Source organism: Nomascus leucogenys, chromosome 1a (assembly GCF_006542625.1).
Source record: "Nomascus leucogenys isolate Asia chromosome 1a, Asia_NLE_v1, whole genome shotgun sequence".
NCBI lineage: Eukaryota > Metazoa > Chordata > Mammalia > Primates > Hylobatidae > Nomascus > Nomascus leucogenys.
In genome coordinates this window covers 37,010,905-37,031,971 of record NC_044381.1, presented here as the reverse complement: position 1 = coordinate 37,031,971, position 21,067 = coordinate 37,010,905, and the positions used below count along the sequence as shown (strand labels likewise).

The window sequence follows — 21,067 nt, the reverse complement described above, 5'->3', positions numbered from 1 at the left end:
TCCCCAGGTGAGCCCAGTAGAGGTTTGGAGAGTGTGACCATGTTCCTCCTGGTCCTTCAACTGTTCTTCATATGACACCTTGTTCACCTTCTCTGGACTCAGCACCACTCAAGAGAGAAGGCCTAATTCACAGCAGAGGTCATCCACATGTCCAGAAGGCATATGAAACATGCTCAGCATCATTAGTCATCAGGGAAATGCACAATGAGTTCCCACTACCTGCCCACCAGAATGGCTAACAGGAAGGTGCTGACAGTACCAAGTGTTGACAAGGTTGTGGAGCAGCTGGAACTCTCATACATTGTTGGTAGAAATGTAAAATTGTAAAATTACTTTAGAAAACTGACAATATCTACTGAAACTAAACGTATGCCCACTCTATGACCTAGCAATTCCACTCCTGTGTACACACTCAAAAGAAGGAAGTGCTTATTTCTCCCAAAAGACATATTCATAGCACTGTTTATAATTACCAAATACTGGAAATAACCTAAATGACCATTAAAAGTACAGTAAATAAATAAATTATGGTATATTTCAGATAATGGAAAACTACACATCAATGAGAAAGAACAAACTGTTACTACACGCAATAGCACAGGTGAATCTCACAGATACAATGTTGAATGAAAGAAACCAGATGCAAAAAAAACACCCAAAAAACACATCCACTGTATGTTTCCATACAATGTTCAAAAAGCCAAAACTAATCTACAGTCTTAAAGGTCAGAATAGTACTATAAATATATTATTTTATATATATTATAAATAGTTACTTTTGAGGGAGATTGACTAGGAGGGAGTTTAAGGAAGTTTTCTTGGGGGCTGGAGATGTTTAGTATCTTCATTTGAGTGTCTACATAGGTATATAAATGCGGGAAAATTACATGAGTTGTATACTTAAGCCTTGCACACTTGACTGTGTATAGCCAGTGTCTTGTTTAAAAAAGATAATTACCACCCACACCCCACAAAAGAGTGTGGCCCAGAGTTGAGCTCTAGCACAAAGCCCAGCAAGACTGTCATTGCCCTTACTTTGGCACTACACTTTTATCACAGCCTGTGTCCAGGCTGGAGCACAGCGGCACGATCTCAGCTCACAGCAACCTCTATCTCCCAGGTTCAAGTGATTCTCCTGCCTCAGCCTCCCGAGTAGCTTGGATTACAGGTGCCCGCCACCACACCTGGCTAATTTTTGGGGGTTTTTTTTTTTGCGTGTGTGTGTTTTCTTTTCTTTCTTTTTTTTTTTTTTTTTTTTGGATTTTTAGTAGAGACAGGGTTTCACCATGTTGGCCAGGCTAGCCTTAAACTCTTGACCTCAAGTGATCTGTCTGCCTTGGCCTCCTAAAGTGTTGAGATTACAGGCGTGAATCACCGCACCCAGCTGAAATTCTTAATAATTTTATCTTTGAATTTATATTTTTAAGTGAAGTTCCAATGGAGTATGTGCCAGGGCTCAGAACCTCAGTTTGCATGAGATCCCACCTCTTGTTGCCTCACTGCTTCCTGGGGATGGGTCCTTGGACTAGAGCTCCCTTGCCTCTCGCACCCTCTCGTTCCCCCTTCCCACTCCTGCTGGGCTGCCAGTGAGGCCCCCTGGTGTATTCAGCTCAAAACTTTGCAGGGCCTTTCATCGACTGCTCATCCAGGTACCTAATGTCCTGGCACAGGGGTTGTAATACCCTTGGGAATTGCCCATGATATTGCAGCTGCTGTGCCAGGACATTAGGTAATCTGAATTAGAAGTGGACGAAAGGATTGTGTTGCGGCAGCGGCCAGGACCAGGACACTCGCTACCTGGATCAGGGGCAGACAAGAAGATTGTGTTGGGCCAGTGGCCTGTGGGAAGGGGAAATGCCTGACATGACTTCCTGGCCCTCCCCTAGGGCAGGATGTGTTGGTCCTGGGTGTGATAAGAGAAAGAAATTGGCAGCCAGTGGGCTTCTCGTGCAGTACACGGACAACTATGTGGATCACGGTATTAATAATAAATAAAAAAACACCATGACAGTCTGGGCATGGTGGTTCACACCTGTAATCCCAGCACTTTGGGAGGCTGAGGCAAGAGGATTGCCTGAGCCCAGGAGTTTGAAACCTGGTCAACATAGCGAGACCCTGTCTCTACCAAGTTTGTAAACTAAAACAAAAATGAAAAATAAAAAAACCACCATGCCAGATCAAGAGAGAGACCATGGGAGAAACGAAGAGCTTTATATTTTGATACTTTTTTTTGTTTTTGTTTTGAGACAGGGTCTCACGCTGTTATCCAGGCTGGAGTACAATGGCATGATCTTGGCTCACTGCAACTCCTGCCTCCCAGGCTCAAGCAATCCTCCCACCTCAGCCTCCTAAGTAGCTGGGACTACAGGCACGCACCACCATGCCTAGCTAATTTTTCTATCTTTTGTAGAGACAGGATTTTGCCATGTTGCCCAGGCTATTCTCAAGCTCCTGAGCTCAAGCAATCCATCCACCTCAGCCTCCCAAAATGCTGGGATTACAGGCATGAGCCACCACACTCAGCCTATTTTGGTACCTTTAATGGCACTTTTTTCTTGCCTTTTGAGCAAAGGGTCCCACTGTTTTACTTTGCACTGGACCCAGCAAATTATGTAGCCAGTCCTGCCTGGGTGGATCTTTCAGCAAGGCAGGGTGAGAAGCTGAGGCCATTTTACACAGGGCATCCTTAGGGGAAGCGGGATGGTTTGGAATCAAGGCATTGGTGACTGAGAGAGCTCAGCCCTCTCAGTTCAGCTCTCTCCCTCTCCCTGTTTCTCCTCTGCTCTCTTCTATCTGGAACCCATCACAGGTGACAACACGCCCCCGGGGACATGAAACTGCAAGCATAAAAGTAGTTATATTTTTATGAGCTGCAAAGGTCTCTGCACATCGGAGGAGTGGTTATTGGCACCACCTTCTATGACCCTGATCTCAGCCTTAAAAACTAAGGAAGCCAAGTCCCCTCAAACTTCCATTACTTTTTGTCTACTCCTTCCACACCTTACCCTACCCCTGCCCACCCAATCGATTGCTGGTTGACTTTCTTCCCCTGCCGGTCACTGGCCTGAGATAGGATTCAGTTTTCCACCCTCGCCCAGGGGTCTGTATCCCTGACTGACAATTCAGTTCAATCTGCAGTAACTTTGCCTTCACTCTGAGCCAGGCAGGGGCTGGGAGCTGAGATGTACAGATGTCAGATGTGATCTTCCCTGGCTCAGCCTGGGGACACAGAGAGATGTGGGAAGTCCTAGTCACCTCCGCTAGGCAGGGGCAGCGCCGCTTCCTTAGAGCTTCCCACAGAGGTGTGGGAGCAGAGGGTGGCAGTATCCCAACCAGGGGTGCCAGGAGCCTGTGTGGAGGGGTGCGCTTTAAAGACATGCTCTCTATCCATCTATGGGAAGCAGTTGGAGCTTGGGAAGCAGTTGGAGTTTTCAGCTTGGGAGTGGCATGAGGACTGATTTTCTCCAAGATCATTTGGAGGCTGAGTTGAGTGAGGATAGGAAGGAGAGAGAACTGAGGCAGGGGACTAGTTTGGAGACTGCTGCACTCACCGAGATCATAAGAGGCAGTGCCGTGAGAAGGGAGAGGAGGGACAGATCCAAGGATGTTAAAGAGACAGGATTCCAGTCACAAAGAGACAACACAGCATGACTCCAGTCATCGGTGGCCCCTGGAGTAATCCAATTCACATAGACAGAAAGGAGAATGAGGTTGCCAGGGGCTGGGGGAGGAGAGAAAGGGGAGTTAGTGTTTAATAGGGACAGAGTTTTTAGTTTGAGAAAATGAAAAAGTTCTGGAGATGGATAGTAGTGACGGTTGCACAACAGGAATGTACTTAATGCCACAGAACTGTGTGACTAAAAATGGTTAAAATGGTAAATTTTATGTTATGTGTATTTTACCACAATTTGAAAAGCAACTATAACAACAAAAAGGTAGTGGGCCTGTGGGGGTGGGGAGGGGAGGCCGGGCATGGTGGCTCACACGTATAATCCCAGCACTTTGGGAGGCTGAAACAGGAGGATTGCTTGAGGCCAGGAGTTCAAGGCTAGCCTGGGCAACATAGCAAGATCTCATCTCTACAAAATTTTTTTTTAATTAGCTGGGCATGGTGATGCACACCTGTAGTCCCAGCTACTCAAGAGGCTGAGGAGGGAGGATTGCTTGAGCCTGAGAGTTGGAGGCTACAATGAGCTATGATTACATTACTACACTCCAGCCTGGGTGACAGAGCAAAAAAAAAAAAAAAAAAAGTTTAAAAAAAGAGAAAGAGCCTTGTCAAGTGTGGGCTGGCCCTGAGCTAGGGAGCAGGGGGTGGAGTCTATGCTGACCCTGAGGGTCTGGCCTGGGTGACTGACAGGCAGAAGAGGAGCTGCAAACCAGGCCAGGGGGGGCGGTGGTGCCGAAGCTGGACACGCACGCAGGGTTGGGCATGTGGGGCCTGAGGACTCCAGGGGGAGGTTCCCAGCGGGGAGCAGGGGCTCAGGAAGAGGCCTGGGCTGGACAGACACCATCTGAGTGTCCTTGGCTTATCGCAGGTAGCAGGCCCCACATGGGAGAAGATGAGAACCAGCCAGGGAGAACATGAGAAGAGGGCAGAGCCCAGAGAAACAGGTGGGCCAAGAGTAGTGCATCATCAAGGAGACCTGGGAGGATTCAGAAAGGAAGCAGGGAAACCAGGAGAGTTTCGCTGCATGGAGTGGGAGCTCATTAAGGTCCGTTAGGACAGCGAGTGGGCATAGCCAGATGAGTGGGCCTGGACAGGCTCGTGGGAGGACAGGGGGCTCGTGGGAAACAGGCTGAGCTGTACCATCCAGGACTGAGGGAGGGGGGCCTGGGCACTGGTGGGTCCTGTGTGCTCCGTCTCTCGTGGGCAGCACAAGCTCTCCCTCAGGACTCGGTTCCCTTGCCCAGTCTCATCCCCATCGCCTCAGCTTCCACACATCCGCCATGGGCTCCCCAGCTTCTCTTCACCACAGCTGCCCCAACACCTGCCCCATCTTCTCCTCCTGCCCCAGTTCCATGCTATTATGGGTTGGATTGTGTCCCCAAAAAAGCTGCACCGGTGAATGTGTCCTGTGAATGTGATAAGGTCCTTAGGGAAGTCCTAATCCAATATGACTGCTGTCCTCAGAAAAAGGGGAAATTTGGACCCAGACACGTGCAGAGGGTAGACACTGCGAGGAAACAAACAGGGAAAGGAACCTCTGCCGGCCAAGGAACACCTGAGGCCAGCAGAGCAGCTGGGAACAGATTCGTCTTCAGAGTGAGCCAGCCCTGCTGACCCTTGATTTCTGACTTCCACCTCCAGAACTGAGAGCCAACACACTTCTGTTGTTTCTGTCACTCGGTTTGTGGGGCTTTGATGAGGGCATCCGCAGGAAACAAATACAAATGCTAAGAAATGAATGAGCTAAGAACTCCTCTTTTACCCAACTCCTCTTTTTGGTTTTTGGTTTTTTCTTTGTCTTGGGCCACCTTGGGACCTTGTCACTGGCCTTCCAATCAATTGGCTACACTTGAGCCAGGCACCCCTCTGCCCAGTCATCTGAGAGTGGAGGGGTGACTCATGATATGAAGCATGGCTGCCCTGGGAGGTGCCTCTTAAAGAGTGCAGGGGAGTAGCGGGGAGACAGCTCTCTCAGGAGGGACAGGGGACATTGCAGGTGCTCTTGCATCTCTGAAGCCGAGGGAAGAGAGATTCTGGAGAGGGAGGTAGATGGCATTGTCTTGGGATACAGAATTTAGTGACGAGGGAAACTGACATAAAATCCCTTTGGCCAAAGTGTCTTCCGGAAGAGAGGGACAAATCTACAAATATTTGGGGCATAAAGGATGGACTTTCTAAGTCAACCTTGCCTTCCCATCCTCAAGATGTTCACTGTGGCTGAAATAGCAAGTCAGTATAACTGGAAAATATTTATTTGAACTTGTGACTCAGCTCTTCCTGAGCTCAAGGAAGTGCAGTCCATAAATCAAGATGATGCCGCGTAAGTGCCTCCTCCGGAGTGTTCCCACATGGGCGGGCAATGCTGGAGAAGCCATTAGCAGAAGTGACTGGACCGGCTGCCCGTGAAAGATTTAAAAGAGCCTTGTGTACTCCAGGAGCTGCTCCTTCTCGGAGCTTTCATTTCTGAGGCTTTCCTGATGGATGGCCTCAGCCTTTGACTCCCTCATTTTTACTGTCCAACCTGCCGAGTGCTACTTCCTGGCACAGCTTGTAAATTCTATTTTTTCATATTTAACGGAGGCTTAAGGCTTCTGCCACAGAGAAGCGGAGTGGCCGGATATGCTGTAAGTGTAAAATAGACACCAGATTTGGAAGACTTGAGTTTGCAATGGTGTTTTAAATATATTTACCTGTCCTTTTATTGCTGTCACGAACTCTTGCTCAGGGTCACCAGGAGCTGCTGCACGTGGGCCATGCTGGGAGTCCCAGCGGCTTCATCACCCTCTTCCTGCCCATCCCTCCCCTCTCAGACTTTCAGTCCCTTCAGATCTGGTCCAATCTTTCCGTGGTAAAGATGGGAAAACAGAGCTTCTGAGAAGATAAGGGATTTGCCCAGGGTTCCAAGTACCCTAGACCAGGACCCAGAGGTGCTCATTCCCCGTTCCTCAGGTGACACCGCTGGGCCAGGCCCAGGGCGAGGCACTGGGAACACGAAGACACATAGAACACGGGTCCTCTCCTGAGGGACCTCAGAGCCTGACAACAGCATGGTTCAGGGAAAGAAGGTAGAGACTCCAGCAGCGACAGCCTCATAATAATGGCTAATATCTGTGAAGCCAGTTGACTGCACCAGTCAACCCCAGGCTACAGCCTCATCTGCTTGCTGCGCCATGATCCTCACGATACCCTACGGGGGCGAGTACGGTTAGCCTCTCACTATGCAGACCAAGAAACCCAGTCCAGGGATTTTCCACTTTGTATTTGAGCCACAGAATCCTTTCTTCAAGTGAAATTTTATATGGAACTCGAATAAATACATCAGGTAAAATCAGAAGTGAGTCCCCCTCACTTATCCCTAACCCTTTGCGGGGCCCTGGAGGCACTTTCTCAGAGCCTGAGATCTCCTGTTGGCATAGTTTAAAAACCAGCCAGGTCAGTCAATGCTTTCAGTTTTCAGAGGAGCAAATAGAGGCCCAGAGGAGGGAAGGAACTTAGCAAGGGTCACCCAGGGAATCACTGTCACAATTAACACTCCAACCGCAAGTCCTATGAACCACAAGTCCTATGAAGCTCTATCCCTGACACCTCTTCTCTTAGGAAATGGAGGCCTTTTATTAGCAGCTGTAAAATACAATCTCTTCCAAGCCATATTTTAAGACTGAGCTTGCAGTGGGCTCTCTGAACACGCTGTTTTCGCCTCCCTCCCACCCTGTCTCTTCCCTACCTCCAGTACTCCCATTTCCTCAACCACAAGAGGAGAATCCTGCTTCGTAGCAACCATCCTAGTGAGCCAACTCGATGAGTGTGGCTTGAAACTGACAGCTTCATAGTTTACCTTAGAGTTTTTGGTTCTTCTCAGTTTATTTCATGTTGTGCCTCATCGCTCCATAATATTCACAGGACTGTTGACATTAGAAAGGGCTTTTTAAATCCTGTGAAATACGATTTTAGAAATCAACAGCACCTTGGGGTGTGTACATGGTGCATTAACTTTCCTGGGTGCAGTAAGAGGAGACTTCTTGAGGAAATTTCATGATTTGCACCCCTTGGGGTGGCATCTCTAGGAGAGGCCTAATGCCCCACCACATATGCCTCCTTCAGCAGTCCTCATAGTTGCCACCTCCTTTCCTTTCTGGCTCTTTTCCCAGCCCCTTTTCCCCAAGCTGGCTTTGATAAAGGATTTCTTTCTCTCCTGCTCCCTCGGCCTGGCTGGTGCCTTCTCCAGGGTCTGTCCATGACTCTTTTTCTAAGGCTTTTGCTATAAAGCATCTAGAAAATGAGGCAGCTGGAAGAGGTAACAAGTATGAGAAGCACCCAGGGTTCCCAGCCTGTCTGATGTTCCCCAGAAGTGTGTCCCAGCTGGTCCTGTCCTTGTGTCCCTTCTTGTATGGTTCTGATGTGACTCAGAGGTGAGGCAAAAAGTGTGTTTTCCAAACTTGGTTTTGTGAGATTCCATTTCTGGGTGCAGTTTCTCAGAGACGTGCTTTTATGATAAAAAAGACTGGAGGAATTCTGCTTGCAACCTATTCCTCTTGGAGACTCCATTGTATACCCACATACCAGCATTTTTGAGAAGTCCTGCAGTCCAGAGTCCTAGGGAACTTCATATAACCCAAAACCCGTTTGAGCACAAAAAGCTTGTGTTTGCAGCCCCTCTAAGAGATGCTAGTTTTAAGGCAGTTCTGGACATCTCTGTGAGTTGGTTCTGGAAGACTCCAAGCCCTTCACTGGAGTCCCTCTTGGCCTCAGCACAGAGATCATGGATCCTCTCCTCATCCTGGCTTCACTTAGGAAAAGCCAAATTAGGCTGTTTTCTGAGGGCCTTCAGGAAGGTTTTTTCATCGATACCAGAGCACTGTCAGCTGGTTGTGCTTTCTTTGGAAGTAATAGAAATGGATCAAGTGATGGGGGGCCATTTATGGTCTGAGCATTGCATTCTTGGGGCCTGGTCAAAGGAGGACGTTAGACCAAGCTGAGCCATTCTTAGAGAAAAGGATGGCACTGGGGTTTCTGTATTTGGGAAGCAAATCCTTCTTATTAAGCCAGCTGTCATATACTTGGATTTCTCCTGCAAATAGGCCCACACATGCACAGGCTTACACTGATAAAATGTGCTCTCTGCTTTCTGAGACAGAGACTTTTTCTGTTAGCTTAGTGAACTTTGGTTTTCATTTATTTTGGATGACTTTAATTATTTTTGATTAACAACTATTCCCAGCTTTTGGATCGATTGGTTGACTGTCCTTTCCTAGTTTTCATTTTTCTGTACTCTAGAAAATTCCATCATCATTTCACAGATGAGCCATGGGTGGGTTGGTTAGTTGGCTTGCATGGAGGTCTAAATACGTACATTGCTGTGAAGAAGGTCATATCTGTTACATAAGTTTGCCTGGGCTGCTGTAACACAGTTCCACACACAGGGTGGCTTAAATAACAGAAACGTACTGTCATACAGTGTTGGAGGCTAGAAGTCTGAGATCAAGGTGTCCACAGGGTGGTTTCCTTCTGGGGCCGGCTTCTGGTGGCTTGCTGGCAATCTTTGGCTTTCCTTGGCTTGTAGTAGCATCACCCCAATCTCTGCCTTTATTGTCACATGATATTCTCTTAGTGTGCTACATCTGTGTCCAAATTTCCCGTTTATAAGGATCCCAGGTAAAATATATTGGATTAGGGGCCCATTCTATCCAGTAAGACCTTGTCTAAACTTAACTACTTACATCTGCAATGACCATATTTCCAGGTAAGGTCACATTCTAACTTGCAATGTGATACTAGGTTACTGAGATACTGGGGGTTAGAACTTCAACATATGAACTTTTATTTGTATTTTATTTATTTATTTACTTCTTTGAGACTGGATCTCACTCCGTCACCCAGGCTGGAATGCAGTGGCGGGAACATGGCTCACTGCAGCCTCGACCTCCTGGGCTAAAGCGATCCTCCCACCTCAGCCTTCTGAGTAGTTGGGACTATAGGTGCTGCACCACCACACCCAGCTAATTTTTGTACTTTTTGTAGAGGCGGTATCTCACTGTGTTCCCCAGGCTGGTCCCAAACTCCTGGGCTCAAGCAGTCCTCTCACCTCAGCCTCCCAAAGTGCTAAGATTACAGGCATGAGCCACCGCACCCAGCCTTATATATGAGTATTTAGGAGACACAATATAACTCATCACACTGATTCTATGCACAGTACTACATTTAGCGAAGCTGGAGGACAATAGAGCTCGAGGTCCTGCCATCCCTCCTAGCTCAGCGGAGGCAGTGTGGTGGAGTAGAGAGCACCCTCGGACTGACGTCAGGGGTCCTGAGTCAAGCCCTAGGCCATCCCTTAGTTTTTTCACTAATAAAAATGTTTTAAATAAAAGACCTATTAGTATCCAAGAAGATCTTCAAGGTATAAAAAAGGGGGGGAAATAAAGGGTGTGTGGAGAGGCTCAGATGAGTTAACAGGTCTGAAAATGTCATGGTTATGGGAAGTAGCAGAGACAGGGTCCAAACACAGGTGCTGGATGTCATCTGTGAAATGGGAAATGAACAGTAGGCTTCTCCAGCAAGACAGAGCAGTCTGGGAAGCAGCAGAGGTGAACCCTGGTCCCCAGGGTCCTGCTGGCAAACCAATTCTTCCCTCTGAACCGGCTCCCTGTGGGGGAAATGGGGGCTCTGGACTAGGCAATCCCCTGGCCACGCCATTGGGTGACTCCACAGAGAAGGTCTATAGCCAGCAGACCTGAGTTTAAATGTGGATCTGCTGCTTCCTAGTAGTGTTGTTTGGGTAAGTCACTTAATCTCTCTAAGTCCTTCTCTATAAAATGGGGAGAACAGTAAATACCTACCTCACAGGTTAAATGAGAAAGTCCTCGTGAAGTACTTAACACACAGCTTGATATGCAGTAGTAAAAGTTAGCTATTTCTATAAACTACTTTTTGTAAGGATTGAATGAGATGGTGTAGGTGAGGCGCCTGTATGCACTAGGTGCTCAATTAACCACCGATACTCCCCTGCCCCTTTTAAACTCAGTTTTGGCAGAGTTTCCAACATTCATGATTCCCTCTGGGGTGTAGGGTGAAGGGTGGAGAGTTTTACAGAAAAGTATTTGAACTCCTCGAAGAATAACATTGTTTTCAGGCACTCATAAGCCATTTATAATTGCCCATTTACTTGTAATTAATGTCCATGCCAATTATAACCAATTACAATTCATTAACTTACATGCTATCAGGACTTTACCTTGCACAGTTTTATCAGAGAATTAGCCAAACTTAGTGTAGTATTCCACCATAGTAATGATTATCCTGGCGATTCATAAAATGTACCCAGGCCACTGTGTGAATGACGAGCCGAGCCTCCATTTGCTCTGTGAGAGCAAATCTGAGATGGGTCTTTCTAAGATTCTTGTCTTTCTGATAGGTATTAATCAGCAGAGAAACTGAGGAGACACAGACAAGTTCTTCCACGATGTCGTACAGACGAGAACTAGAGAAATACCGTGACCTGGATGAAGATGAAATCCTTGGAGCCCTAACAGAGGAAGAGCTCAGGACCCTGGAAAATGAGCTGGATGAGCTGGACCCTGATGTGAGTAGGTGCTAAAGGGAAGCACATTGTCACTAGCGAGGGGACCTGGGGAGGGACAGATGGATGCTTCCTACAGCCACCACTTCCTTTTTCCTTCCATGGCAATGACATTAGAATAACTTTGCCTTTGCAGATTTTTCTTTTAATGTGTTGTATTAGGGTTCTCAAGAGAAAGAGAGAACCAATAGGGTGTGTGTGTGTGTGTGTGTGTGTGTAGAGACAGAGAGAGAAGGGGAGAGAAAGATTTGTTATAAGGCGTCAGCTCACAAGGCTATAGAGACTGGCAAGATCTGCAGTTGCTAAGGTGGAGACCCAGGAAAGCCAATGGTATAGTTCGAATACAAATACAAATAACCAGCAGCATCAAAGGCCCAGGAAGAGTTGGGTCTGGGAAAAGATGTTTTAGTTTGAATCCGAAGGCAGAAAAAAGCCAATGTCCCAGCTCAAGGCAGTCAGGCAGGAGGACATTCCCGCCTACTTGGAGGAGGGTCAGCTTTTTTTCCCTACTCACGTCTCCAACTGATTGGATGCCCCCCTGCCGCCATATCAGGGGGAACAATCTGTGTTACTCAGTCTGCTGATTCAAATATTAGTCTCATCCAGAAACACCCTCACAGACACACCCAGAATAATATTTGACCAAATGTCTGAGCATCCCATGGCCAAGTCAAGTTGGCACCCAAAATTAACCATCATAGTCTACCCCTTGTCAACTTGGCACACATATACATCTCTTTAAACCATACTTAATTTCCAAATAAAGACAGTAACAATGTCATAATTCTGCCTAACGTGATACAACTATCCTGGGTACAATGGAAAACACGCTATCACCTTCCCCAGAAAAGGAGGTAAAGTCCATGAGTGATGTTTGTTCTTCTCCTTGCTGTCCTGTAACTTAAATATTATAATGTAAAATTAACGATACTTAAATCCTATTATACAAAGCCAATACAATCAATAGCAGTAAAGTCGGTATCAAACAATCTTGTGTTACATGATAAGGGAATAAAAGAGGGAAAAAGCAAAGATATTTGCTACACACACTCACACACACAATACAAGTGTTCATAAAATAAGGAGGAAGTACTCATGACAACTACAGTCTTCATTTCTATAACTACTCAGGTAGTTGTAGCTGGTATTTATAACTGCCCTGTTTCATTACCCATTCTTTGTCTTTAGCAAGCACCTCAGCTGGTTGTGGTTTTTTACCCTATGGGGTGACCTAAGCTTTCATTTTTGAAAGGCCTAGGCCATTAGTAGTCCTGCCTGGGTTAGTTTGTTGTAGTTTTTCTATTGACCTTAATCACAGGGCATGGTAATACTAAAAAATGCCCTAAAGGCTCTCCTGTATCCAGACATATACTTTCTTACCTCCTTTGTGCAATAGCTATCCAATTTCTCCTTGGTAGTCAGTATCTGTCACCCCAGCCAGCCCAGTAACTCCCTTCTTTGCTCATTGATTCAGAGTCATGAGGAGCCCAAAGTGGCCTGAACAAAAGTTTTGCTAGTGGGTCACTAGGAGTAATGGTGAGTGGTGCCACTCCTATTTCCAACCTTGACTCCCTGACCCATGAATCCTAGCTATGGGAGAAATGGCATCAGCAATTGCCCACTGATTCAGAGCATATACAGCCTTCTGCAGAATGTTGCCCCAGCCTGTAAGGTGTGGCCACCTAGCTGGCACTGTAACTGAGTCTTCAAAAGGCCATTACCCCATTGTATCAAGCCAGCAACTTCAGGATGGTGGAGAACATGTGTCATGGAATGAATGAGCTGAGAAATAAAGGCCCAGAAGAATCCTTCTCATTTAACGTTTGATGTTTTATCATTGCATTTTATAGTTGGCAGATTTAGAAGTGCTCAGAATTCATCCCTGCAGTCAGGGTACACAGTATCAAGAGTCAAAAGTCTCTTTGGTTGTGTATGTGGTTTAGCACGTCACACTAGAACTGTGAGCATGGACATAGAGGGGTTTGTAGGTGGCCTCCTAGACAGGAGTCTTTATCCTACAGCTATATCCCAGGCACCCAAGTCAACGACCAGCACAGAGAAGGTAGATAATGAAAGGTACTGAGCTGAGTAAATGTTCCATGTTATATATTTTAAATTAAAAATGGAATGTATCACACCCTTTGTTTAAACCAGCCATTGCTCAACTCTGGTTTAATAGTGATCCATAAAGAAAACAACACTTCAGTCTCACTCACCCACAGATGGTCACTGCTAACATCCAGGGAGCACAGTTCAGATGGAAAAATGCAGGACTAGAAGTTAGGTGTTTCGCTTCCAATCCCAGCCCTGTCTCTTCCACTCCATGTGACCTTGGACCAAGCTACCATCCTTCCTAGACCTCAAAGTCCCCAGCCATGGAATAACAGAATTGGTTGGTCATTTTCAGGGTTAAGCTAACCTGACTTATAATCTGGTCTTATACCCAGGTGTGATTAAGTGGCTTCATTTCAGATAACTCAGAATCCTTGCCTAGGGCTCTTGGGTCCCAAGCCCTATAGAATTACACATCCCTCCAACAGTGTGTCCTCCTCTTCCTGATATTTGTGACCTTCCCCTGGCTGCCACGAGAAGATGGTTTGCTGATGAGGCTGCTCAAGTTGATCAAAAGTCAGCATTGGTGGAAAGAGCCTTGCATTTCTTTCTTCCCCCGCATCATCTCTCCCCATTAGCCTGTGTTTCAGTAAAAACAAGCCATGTAGGCAAGAAAAAATCAAGCTGTAAAATTATTCTGTTCTAATTCTATCCTAGATCACTGTCACACAGAATTCCAAGAACAAACAACTTTATAAAGGGAGAACAAAAGAGGCATGTAGCCACTTCCAGTTAACTCAATAAATGTGACTCGGTTACCTGCCAAGCACCAGGCACTGTGCTGGGCACCAACAGGGGAGCCTGGCTGGGACTCTGCCTTTCAGGAGCACAGGCTGGCGGGGACACAGGCATAATACACTGGGCTCGACATGGAGCAGATAGGAAGCTGTGCCAGGAGATTAACTCTTACTGGTGCAAGGCATCACAGAGCAGGTGATACTGGAACTGAGCCCTGGATTTTTCTAATTCCATGCCGAGTGAGGGCCTTGAGAAAGGCTGCAAGGAGAGTGTTGTGCAGGGAAGGAATTGGGGATGGGAATCTTAGTGTGGTTTCTGTGGAGGGTCAGATGCGACTAGAAACGGGGGTTGGGATAGATAATGCGGTGGAAGAGGAGGTGGCAAGGCCGACTGAAGGGTTTAGACTTTGCTCAGTGGGTTCAGGGAGCCCTTAAGGGTCAGAGACTCAGAAGGTTCATTGGTTTTGGGAGCTGATGCTAGGGACAAATGGACTGGAGGGGTGTCAGGGAGATGGGTGAGAGGTGGGAGGTGCTCCCGCAGGGGAATCTTTGCCATTCCCAGGGAGAAGTGCACCTGAGGGCCCTGCAGGCCTTTTGGGCTGTTTGAGTTGCCCTGAGCTGCTGCATGGAGATGAGGTTAGGTCAGGCTGTGGCTGCAAATAAGGCAGGTGATGACAAGAGTCAGAGCCAAGCGACAGACCTGGGAGTGGAGGGGGACAGATGGAGGAGGCCTCTCAGAACCCAGAGTGCATCCATCAGCAACTGCGTTCCGTTTCACCCCCAAACTGGCAAAGAGCTCCCGCAGGTCTGCCACCCCACATATCAGAGCATCCAACCTCAGCAGCAAATACCCAGGGCCCTGCAGCTCTCACACAGCCAGCTCTCCTGCCCAGGTGATTAGCAGGGAAGGGACACTCCATTTGTGCTACTGGAGGGACAGGGCACCTGGGGCTCGGCTTGCTGAGGGTCGCAGGACCCTGGCAGGCATGGAGACTCAGATTTCAAACAGGCTCCAGAGTGTGTGCACCTCCCGCTCTGGCAGGAGAAAAGTAATTGAGCACAGGGGCGTGGGAGCAGGCATGGGCCATCTGAGACCTGAGATTCTCACACCACTGTGGTTTCCCAGTTGGCATTTTCAAAGACCCCTTTCTCTCTCAGTTCAAAGAAACGAGAAGAGAAACCAGAGAGAGGATTGGAGATAATGGAGGCCAGTGAGTTTCTGTCCCAGCCACACAATCGGCCCCTTCATTAAGATCAGCTCTGTTACCTGATTTGCAAGACAGTATGTGAGCTTTGAAAAGGCCAAGAGGGCCTCCCTTCTTTTGGAGAGCACAAACATTCCAGTTCTAGTTTCACCCTCCGTCGGCCCATGCTCTGAAATCACAGCACAGGGAGAGGCCAAAGATATGCAGACAATGAGAGACTCCTAGCCGGCCAGCAGGTGTCTGCCCCTCCCACGGCTTCAGAGCAGGAGCAGAGCCCAGAGAGGGGAAAGAACTTGCTCCAGGTCACACATCCAAGCAGAACCAGATCAGAACCCTGGTCCCTTGGCACCTAGGCCACTGCCCTCTCTATTATAGTCCATATTCCTCCTGTTTTTATTTTTGTTTAATGAGTGCTTAGATGGCACTCACTATGCGTAGGTGCTGTTCTAAGGAATTTGAAAATATTAACTCATTTCACCATCATCATAATCCTAGGAGGCAGGCCCTGTTATCATCCCCATTTTACAGATGAGGAAACTGAGAGGTGAAGTAACTTGTCCAAAGTCCCACAGCTAGGCGATGGCAGAGCCACTATGTGTGGGTCTGGAGTCCACGACTTAGCCATACCACTCCAAGGCCTCATGGGAGTGTTCAGGGAGAGAGTTTAGGCTGCAGATGTGCTCTGGTTTTGTGGTTGGGGGGTGCTGTAGGAAAGTCATCCCTCTTTTTTCTGGGAAAGAGCCTGAGGTGCAGAAGTCTAGGTTCCAGTCCTGGCTCTGCTCAGGACTTGGGCACGTGATTTTCCTTCTTTGGATCTCAGTTTTCCTGTCTGTAAAACGGGTGCAGTCAGCCTAGATGGCCTTGGAAGCCCCCTCCAGCTCTAAACACATATGATTTCTTGGAACCATTCCTGGCTGTCTTAGTACCTGAATTCAGCAAACACTTCAAGGGGTGACGTTTCTGGTTATGCAATTGTTAAGCCCCAGTGTCATGTGACAGAATGGAGTACGAGGACTTGGAAAGCAGCTCTGTTTGCAGCAGAGGATTCCAAACTTGTGCACATTAAAAAAAAAAAAAAAAAGTCCCCAAAACTTTCTATCTCTCACTCTGGAAAAACTCGAGCTTATCATGAGATTGTTGCACTTGGACTCCCTCGGGAAAGGAATGCTTCATGTGCTAAAAGTATCCGCTGTTGACTGATTCCCCAGAGGATCTGCCCTTTCTCGTCTCTCTGGAGTTAAGTGGATGCTGCTCTGAAGCGGAGCCAGCCTCTCAGTTCAGATTGCCTTTGTACCAGGCAGTGGGGGCAACACAGAGAGAGGTTTTGAGAATGACAAGTCATCGTGACTTCTGCAGGGAGCAGTGTACAGTTTTCATATGAGCAATAGACACTCAATACTTCCTGGGTGAGCCGTGAGCAAAGCCCTACGTGGATTATCTCATTTAGTCCTCTGGGAGGATTCGGTCATTAGCCCCATTTTAAAGATGGAGAAGCTGAGGCTTAGAGATATAAAGTAACCTGCCCAGGATGCAATCTGAGCAGTGCTGGGATTCCAACCTAGACCGTCTTGGCCCGGTAACCTGTGCTGTTAACCACCATCCCCTGGGAGCACCCCTGAGACTTGCCCAGAAGGAAACTCAGAGAGCAGATTGGGGAATTCTGTGCAAATTGTTATTTCCAACTTGATTTCTTTTGAAGTTGTTGTTATTTTCACAATAAATACTAATCTTTAAAGAAAAGAAGAATCCACCAACACAAGGAATGTAACTGTAAATATTGATTGTTAATGAGGCTTTGGGGAAAGGCAGAACATTTTTTAAACTGTCTCAGTAAAAGGCTCAAAATATTCGCAGGAGAGAAGATGGTAGAGATAATTCAACCTTGTAAAGAAATTGGGTCCTAAGAGTTGATTTTAAAGTCAGCTGTCAGGAATCTGTGACACAATATAACCATAGAAACAATAATGGAAAACAGCGGACCCTGTGCAGAGCCTGAATAATAATAATGGTGATTTTCTACTAAGGTTTTTTTTTTTTTTTTTTTTTTTGAGACGGAGTCTCGCTCCGTCACCCAGGCTGGAGTGCAGTGGCATGATCTCGGCTCACTGCAAGCTCCGCCTCCTGGGTCCACGCCATTCTCCTGCCTCAGCCTCCCGAGTAGCTGGGACTACAGGCGCCCGCCACCACACCAGGCTAATTTTTTTTTTTTGTATTTTTAGTAGAGACGGGGTTTCACTGTGTTAGCCAGGATGGTCTCGATCTCCTGACCTCGTGCTCCACCCGCTTCAGCCTCTCAAAATGCTGGGATTACAAGCGTGAGCCACCGTGCCCGGCCTTTTTTTTTTTTTTTTTTTTTTTTTTGAGACAGAGTTTCACTCTTGTTGCCCAGATTGGAGTGCAATGGTGTGATCTCGGCTCATTGTGACTTCTGCCTCCTGGATTCAGGTGATTCTCCTGCCTCAGCCTCCCAAGTAGCTGGAATTACAGCTACATCACCATGCCCGGCTAATTTTTCTCTTTTTAGTAGAGATGGGGTTTCACCATGTTGGCCGGGCTGGTCTCGAACTCCTGACCTCAGGTGATCCACCCGCCTTGGCCTCCCAAAGTGCTGGGATTACAGATGTGATCCACTGCACCTGGCCTCTGCTAAGGTGTTCTTACATGCCAGGTGCTATGCTAAGCATTTTATGGGCATCATTTCACAAAATATTTACAAGGATCTTACAAGACTGATCCTCATAGGATGAGGTTTAATGTCATTCTGTAGATAAAGAAATAGGTTCCCAGAATCACACAGATATTAAGTGATAGAATTCAGACAGACCCTGCCTTCCTTAGTCCATAATGTGTCAAGAGTTCTGAGAACAGGTTGGGTGCAGTGGCTCATGCCTATAATCTCAGCACTTTTTGGGGCCAAGACAGGCGGATCACTTGAGGTCAGGAGTTCAAAACCAGCCTGGCCAACATAGAGAAACCCTGTCTCTACTTAAAATACAAAAATTAGCTAGGCATGGTGGCATGCAACTGTAACCCCAGCTACTTGGGAGGCTGAGACAGGAGAATTGTTTGGACCTGGGAGGCGGAGGTTGCAGTGAGCCAAGATCACACCACTGCACTCCAGCCTGGGTGACAGAGCAAGACTCCATCTCAAAAAAAGAGTTCTGAGAACAAAGGGCCATGAATTGCAGGACGAAATATGGAAAACAGAATTGGAGAATCCCAGAGCTCCAAGGACACTTAGAAATCATCTAATAGTACCCCACCCCAGGTATCTACATATGCGATACCGGTAGAGAAAGCCTGATTTTGGAGTCTGTCCTGGACAGATTTGGTGTTTTATGTATTTCATCAAATCCTCATATCCATCCTGTGAGGTGTCATTATTACCATTTCACTGATGAGACATCCAAGCATCAACAAAACCCTGAAGTGGAAAGAGGGGAAAGGACTCGTTCAGGGTCACACAGCAAGTCAGCGGCAGAGCCAAGGCGCCCACCTGGTACTTCCTGTCACTCCACATGGCTTCCCATCAGTCGATCATAAAATCCTCCTACTTATGCCCCAAATCATATCCTTTAAGGCAAAGACACTCTTGGCCATCCAGGAAGCAGCCAAGTTTGGTCCACAGGGCCGTGATTCTCCTTTGTAACACAAACCGGCAGAATCACAAGCCCAGGACAGAAGTAAACAGTCGAAATGGAAAGAAATAAATCTCTCCTCTAAAAATAGGCACACATCCTTAGAAACACTGCCGGCTATGCACAGAGCCGAGGATGGGCCTGGTGGGGTGAGGGCAAGTCAGGCCAGGCGTCTGTATGTCCCCACCCTACCCTCTGCCCCCTGGACCCATGACCACCTCTCCCAACCCCTCCTCTGGCCGGGGAACCTCCTCGACCTGGACCCCCTCACTTCCTCACATTTTTCAAGGCTTGACCTTTCCTCCCCTCCCTCGGGGAGCCTTTTAGACTCTTTCACCTTCACACCCCTAGCACAACACCTGCTCCACCCTGGCGACACTGAGCTGTTTCCTTTTTGATTTTGACATGTTGAATAGGAAACATTTTAAACACATAGGAGAGTATAGTATATACGTATTTTCTCATCATCTGAATTTAGCAAATGTTAAAATTTTGCCTTATTTGGTTCTGATCATTCTTAAAAAAAAAAGAAATCACTACAGATAAAATTTAAACCCTGCCTTTCTGTCTCCCTTTCTATTCATCATCTCTGCCACTCTACTGAGTGCTTTCTATTGGGAGGCAGCAAACCAAGTATCCACAACATCATGTAAGTGACCTACATGAAGGAAGGAAGATGGGTTAGTTTTCTTGAGCCATGTGGTCATCTTGGCTTATCTATTACTTTCTCACTTTTTAAAGGTATGTGTATGTAAGAAAATTTTCACTTACCATGTACATTTTCAGAACTAAAAGCAACAGCAAAGCCAGTGCTATGTAGTAACTGACCTTGGCCTCTGTGTTAGAGACAACAGGGAGTGGTGGGGACTGAGGCAAATGGGAGTTTGTCTAAAGGGCCCACCATTTTCAGCTCCACTAATTGTTGCCAGTATGAGAGTGCAGACCTGGTATTGCCACGTCACCTAATGTTTCCAGAGATGTTGGAAATCTGGGTTTTTAAAAAATGTGTAAGCTCCTTATTTTAAAATGCTGACAGCTCATTTAAATGCACAGACCAAACAAACCCAACCGAGTGTTAGCATTTAATTGGCCTGTAGGCCTCTCAGTTTGCAGCTCTGGTTCTACCTCCTATGGCAGGTGTTTGTTTTAGCGTAAAAAATAGACACATACACAAATATATACATGTATGATTAGTTGAAAAGCACCTAGCCCGGTGCCTGGCACATGGTGGTCCTTAATAGATGTGAGCCTGAGTATATGATTTGTCCACTAGAATCTAAGTTTTTTGAGACGGGAACCATATTGTATGGCCACAGATACAGTGCAGCCAGGTATAGTTGTGCAAGTTGCCAGGAGACACTGTTCACATAGACTAGAGAGTGAAGAATGTCCTTGGCTTAGTGCAGTGCACAACCTGCACAACCAGATGTGACTGCCCTGACAGACCACCTCCATAATGCAGTGTCTGTTCAGTTGAATGAAAGTGAATGATCATACCCAGTGATGGTAAAACTGACTAGCAAGAAGCTGCTTCCATATGGAGTTCAAACCTTTATTCTGAAGTTTCAAGATAAAAGGGCTCTGGACCCTCATTTCACAGATGAGGGATCCAAAACCAGAGAGCACCAGTGCCCTGTCTGTGGCCTCACAGCCCTGGGCTGAGGACCCAGGTTATCAGGTAGGGCACAGCTTCACTACAAGTAACAGAGACTCAGAATAATGTGATTTGTGCAGTGTTTTATCCATCCCTCAAGTAAAAGTCCACAGGTAGGCAATCTAGGACTGGGATGGAGCTCAGCTCCCCAGACTTCTCAGAGTCCTAGACTTCGTCCAGCTCATCTTTCTGCCATTCCTAAGGTGTAGCCATAATAGCCACATTCCAGGCATCCAAATAGAGAAAAAGGGGCAGGGAACAGGGAGGGATAAAAGAAAGGAGAAAAGCCATGATTCAAGTCCCTTTTAAGGAAAGTTACCAGAAATTGCCACTGGACAATTCTCATATCATTGCCTGGAACTTAATTATATGACTCAACCTAGCTGCAAGGGAGCCTGCGAAGTGTAGCCTTTAATCTGAGTAGCCAAGAGCTCAACTAAAAAGTGGAGGCTTTCTTTTATTGCTAAAGAAGGGGAAA

At 47.0% G+C, this 21,067-nt stretch overlaps 1 protein-coding gene across 1 annotated transcript in view; it reads left to right on the top strand.

Moving 5' to 3' along the window:
- TMOD1 (tropomodulin 1) overlaps positions 1-21,067 on the top strand; it is a 91,898-nt gene that overhangs the window by 10,654 nt on the left and 60,177 nt on the right. The window contains exon 2 of the mRNA XM_003260539.4: positions 11,079-11,246. Within this exon, the coding sequence (XP_003260587.1) occupies positions 11,127-11,246 (120 nt within the window). The 5' untranslated portion in view covers positions 11,079-11,126. The remainder of the gene's footprint in view (positions 1-11,078; positions 11,247-21,067) is intronic.